The sequence below is a fragment of the Strigops habroptila genome, unplaced genomic scaffold, assembly GCF_004027225.2.
Source record: "Strigops habroptila isolate Jane unplaced genomic scaffold, bStrHab1.2.pri NW_022045631.1_ctg1, whole genome shotgun sequence".
Taxonomy (NCBI): domain Eukaryota; kingdom Metazoa; phylum Chordata; class Aves; order Psittaciformes; family Psittacidae; genus Strigops; species Strigops habroptila.
The window spans coordinates 20,448-25,294 of NW_022651108.1; the positions used below are offsets into that span (position 1 = coordinate 20,448).

Below are 4,847 nucleotides of genomic sequence, written 5' to 3' on the forward strand. Positions count from 1 at the left end.
GGGGCTCTGGGGTGGGGTTTGGGGGTCTCACCGGGTAATTTGGGGGTCCCAGGGTGGAATTTGGGGTTCCCAGGGTGGAATATGAGGGTCCCAGGGTTGAATTTCGGGGTGCCAGAGCGAAATTTGGGGGTTCCAGGGTGGGATTTGGGGCTCTAGGGTGGGATTTGGGGGTCCCAGGGTTGAATTTGGGGCTCCCAGAGTGGAATTTGGGGTCCAAGGGGGTAATTGGGGGTTCCGGAGCGGGGCGGGCGGGCTTTAGGACCCGGGTCTGTACCTGAGGGCCCGGCGGGCGTGGCCTAAGCGCGGTGGGCGAGGCCTTACCCTGTGGGCGGGGCTCCGTGTGGCGGGCGTGGCCTAAGCCCTGTGGGCGTGGCCACCAGGGGCTCTCCCCCCTCCCCTCCCAGTCCTCCACATTCCCAGGCTGCTCCGCGGCGGCGGCACTTCCGGTCGGCCATGGCGCTGTTCGAGCAGATGAGAGCGAACGTGGGGAAGCTCCTGCGGGGAATCGACCGGTACCGGGACGGGGCGGGCCGGGGGGGGGGGCCGGGGGCGGGGGGGAACCGGCTCGGACCGGGGGGGGCGGCCCGGGGGTTGCAAACAGCGACCGGCCCCGGAGCGGGGCCTCATAGGCCTGTCATGGCGGCGGCCATGGGGGGGGGGGTCCCCTTATCCCAGTCCCTATCCTCATTCTTCCAGTCCCTATCCCATTATCCCAGTCATATACCCCTTATCCCGGTCCCTATCCCCTTATCGCGGCCCCTATCCCCTTATCCCAGTCGCTATCCCCCTTATCCCCGTCCCTATCCCCTTATCCCCGTCCCTATCCCCCTTATCCCCGTCCCTATCCCCCTTATCCCCGTCCCTATCCCCCTTATCCCCGTCCCTATCCCCCTTATCCTCGTCCCTATCCCCCTTATCCCCATTCCTGTCCCCCTTATCCCCGTCCTTATCCCGTTATCCCTCTCCCTATCCCCTTATCCCGCTCCCTATCCCCTTATCCTCGTCCTTATCCCTGTTTTCCTGGTTCCTATTCCCTTATCCCCATCCCTGTCCCCTTATCCCAGCTCCTATCCCCTTATCCCGCTCCCTATCCCCTTATCCCCGTCCCTATCCCCTTATCCCCGTCCCTATCCCCTTATCCCCGTCCCTATCTCCTTATCCCGGTCCCTATCCCCTTATCCCTGTCCCTATCCCCTTATCCCGCTCCCTGTCCCGTTATCCCGCTCCCTATCCCCTTATCCCCATCCCAATCCCCTTATCCCGGTCCCTATCCCCTTATCCCCGTCCCTATCCCGTTATCCCGGTCCCTATCCCCTTATCCCGGTCCCTATCCCCTTATCCCGGTCCCTGTCCCCCTTATCCCCATCCCTCTCCCCCTTATCCCCGTCCCTATCCCCTTATCCCGCTCCCTATCCCGTTATCCCGGTCTCTATTCCCTTATCCCGCTCCCTATCCCGTTATCCCACTCCCTATCCCGTTATCCCGCTCCCTATCCCGTTCTCCCGGCCCCTCTCCCGTTATCCCGCTCCGTATCCCGTTCTCCCGGCCCCTCTTCCCGCAGGTACAACCCGGAGAACCTGGCCACGCTGGAGCGCTACGTGGAGACGCAGGCCAAGGAGAACGCCTACGACCTGGAGGCCAACCTGGCCGTGCTGAAGCTGTGCGGGCAGATATGGGGGGCCGGGGGGCGCTGGGGAGGGTCTAGGGGGGCCTGGGGGGGAGTTAGGGGGGCTGGGAGCCTCTAAGGGGGGTTGGGGGGGTCGATGAGGGGGTCTAGGGCGGGCTCTGGGGGGTGTAAGGGGGGTGGGGGGGATATAAAGGGGCTCTGGGAGGCTCTAAGAGGGGTTAGGGGAGGTATAAGGGGGACTATGGGGTGTATAAGGGGGTTATGGGGTGTATAAGGGGGACTATGGGGTGTATAAGGGAGGTTATGGGGTGTATAAGGGAGGTTATGGGGGGTATAAGGGGGACTATGGGGTGTATAAGGGAGGTTATGGGGGGTATAAGGGGAGTTATGGGGTGTATAAGGAGGTTATGGAGGGTATAAGGGGAGTTAGGGGGAGTATAAGGGGGTTATGGGGGGTATAAGGGGGACTATGGGGCATATAAGGGGGACTATGGGGCAAATAAGGTGGGTTATGGGGGGTATAAGAGGGCTATGGGGCATATAAGGGGGTTATGGGGAGTATAAGGGGGACTATGGGGCGTAGAAGGGGGTTATGGGGGGCATAAGGGGGGTACAAGGGGGGTTATTGGGGTACAAGGGGGGTTATTGGGGTAATAAGGGGGTTTATGGGGATATAAAGCGGGGTTATTGGGGTTATAAAGGGTTATGGGGAGTCTAAGAGGGATTATAGGGGGTGCTTTGAGGCAGTTAGGGGGGGTCTGGGGCCTTAGAGAGGATCCCGGGGGGGTGGGGTCACGGACCCCCCTGTCCCCCCTTAACGTGTGTGTCCCCCCATAACGTGAGTGTCCCCCCATAACGTGCCCCCCCCCATAGGTACCAGTTCAACCCCGCGTTCTTCCAGAGCACGGTGACGGCACAAATCCTGCTCAAGGCTCTCACCAACCTGCCCCACACCGACTTCACCCTCTGCAAGTGCATGATCGACCAGGCCCACGTATCCCCCCACACTTGGGGGGCTGGAGAACCCCCAGGCAGGGGTTAAGGGGGGGGGGACACCCCCATTTTAAGGGGGTTTGGGGGGGGGGGAAGCAGCTTCTCTTCCCACCTTTTCCATGACCATTCCCAACAGCAGGAGGAAAGACCCATCAGGCAGATCCTCTACTTAGGGGAGCTGCTGGAGACCTGTCACTTCCAGTCCTTCTGGGTGAGTCCTGCTGCAAGGGGGGGGTACCCCAAATCTGCTTGCACTTGGGGGGCCCCCCCAGTGCTCATTCTCCCCCCCCAATAGCACTTTAATGCCCACATATCCCCCCCCCTTTCCTTCCGCAGCAAGCTCTGGATGAGAACATGGAGCTGCTGGATGGGATCACCGGCTTTGAGGACTCCGTGAGGAAATGTGAGGGAATTTGGGGGGCCTGGGGGGGGGGAATTTGGGGTTGGGGGGGGTTGTCAGGTGGTTTTGGGGTGCAGAGTTGGGGGGTCTGGTGCCTAATCTGCCCTCTCCTACAGTCATCTGCCACGTGGTGGGCATCACCTACCAGCACATCGACCGCTGGCTGCTGGCCGAGATGTTGGGGGACCTCTCAGGTAAGGGGGTGCCAAAAGGAGGGTTTGGGGGTGAAGATCCCCCCTAAACCCCCCCTTTGCCCCCCAGAGGCTCAGCTGAAGGTGTGGATGAGCAAATATGGGTGGACGGAGCCGGAGCCCGGCCGGATCTTCATCTGCAACCAGGAGGAGAGCATCAAGCCCAAGAACATCGTGGAGAAGATTGACTTTGACAGTGCGTGGGGGGGGGGGGGCATTTGGGGTGACCCCCTCCACCCAAAACCTGGGGTACCCCCCCCTCACTGTCTCCCTTCTCCCACAGGCGTCTCCAGCATCATGGCCTCATCCCTCTGAGCCCCCCACCTTGTTCTTTAGTAAAGGAGAAGCCCCCAGCCGCTGCTGTGCCTTTGGGAAGGGGTCCTGGGGCTGGGGGGGGTGGTTCTAGGGGTGCCCCCCCCGGGATGTGTTGGCTCCCCGCCTTTTGGGGGGGTCTAAAGGGGCAGAAATGGGGCCCCCCCCCCCCCCATAGGGCAGCATTGAATGGAGGAGGGCTTGGGAGGCCACGCCCCCTTTGCTGCCTGGCCACGCCCTCGTGTGGCTTGTGGGCGGGGCTTCTCTACTGCGGGCGGGGCTTAAAAGAGATGCAATTGGTTGGCCTGGGCTGAATGAGCAGGGCCTAGACACGCGGTGGGCGTGTCTTCTCACCGTGGGCGGAGCTTAGAGGAGACGCGATTGGTTGGCCTGGATGGAGTGAGTGGGGTGGTGGTTGTGGGCGGGGCTTATCACACTGGGCGGGGCTTAGAGGAGATGTGATTGGTTTGCCTGGACTGAGTGGGCAGGCTTAGAGGGACTGTGGGCACATCATGAACGAGTGGGCGGGGCTTAGATGGGCGGGAGGCGTGTCTTCTCTCTGTGGGCAGGGGTTGGTTGAGAGGCGATTGGTTGGCTTGAACTGAATGGGCGGGGCTTAGAGGGTCTGTGGGCGTGTCCTGACCAAGTGGGCGGAGCTTAAACGGGCAAGGGGTGTGTCTTCCCTCGGCGGGCGGGGCTCAGAGGAGCCACGATTGGGCTGAATGGGCGTGGCTTAGATGGACTGTGGGCAGGGTTTAGCGGCGTGGCAGGAGTGGGCGGGGCGTCTCACGGCGGGCGGGGCTTGGAGGAGACGCGATTGGTTTGCCTAGATTGAATGGGCGGGGCTTAGAGGGACTGTGGGCGTGCCAGGACGGAGTGGGCGGGGATTAGACTGGCGGCGTGCGTGTCCTGCCCAAGTGGGCGTGGCTTAGCGGTGTGGCGGGAGGGGGTGCGCAGAGTGGGCTGGGCTTCACCCTGCGGGCGGGGCTTGGATGAGACGCGATTGGTTGGCCTGGACGGAGTGGGCGGTGCTTAGACGGGTGGTGGGCGTGCCTTCCCACGGCGGGCGGGGCTCAGCGGACCCGCGATTGGTCCTCCTGCCCTGAATGGGCGTGTCTTAGCGGCGTGGCGGGACCGTGCGCGCAGAGTGGGCGTGTCTTCCCCCCAACCCCCAACACCGGCGTGTCTCTTCGGCGCCGCGATTGGTCCTCCTGCGTTGAATGGGCGTGTCTTATCCCGGCGGTGGGCGTGGCTTAGAGGCGCGGGGCGGGTGTCGGTGGCGCGATGGGGCGGTGGGCGGCGGGCGCGCCTGCGCAGCGCGGCG

The 4,847-nt window shown here is 62.9% G+C and overlaps 1 protein-coding gene across 1 annotated transcript; it reads left to right on the forward strand.

The window, feature by feature from the left end:
- The first annotated feature begins 383 nt into the window (after positions 1-383).
- EIF3K (eukaryotic translation initiation factor 3 subunit K) lies at positions 384-3,566 on the forward strand. The gene is made up of 8 exons (XM_030475132.1): positions 384-512; positions 1,562-1,660; positions 2,501-2,621; positions 2,757-2,831; positions 2,957-3,023; positions 3,137-3,214; positions 3,282-3,407; positions 3,495-3,566. Exons 1-8 carry the CDS (start codon positions 454-456, stop codon positions 3,524-3,526), a joined length of 657 nt encoding a protein of 218 aa, XP_030330992.1. The 5' UTR covers positions 384-453; the 3' UTR covers positions 3,527-3,566.
- Positions 3,567-4,847: the final 1,281 nt, after the last annotated feature.

Excerpts from the sequence above, each read along its gene's own strand:
- EIF3K (XM_030475132.1), top strand. The coding sequence starts at position 454 with ATGGCGCTGTTCGAGCAGATGAGAGCGAACGTGGGGAAGCTCCTGCGG. Across the intron at positions 2,622-2,756 it reads GCATGATCGACCAGGCCCAC|CAGGAGGAAAGACCCATCAG; the intron begins GTATCCCCCCAC and ends CATTCCCAACAG. Across the intron at positions 3,024-3,136 it reads TGAGGACTCCGTGAGGAAAT|TCATCTGCCACGTGGTGGGC; the intron begins GTGAGGGAATTT and ends CCTCTCCTACAG.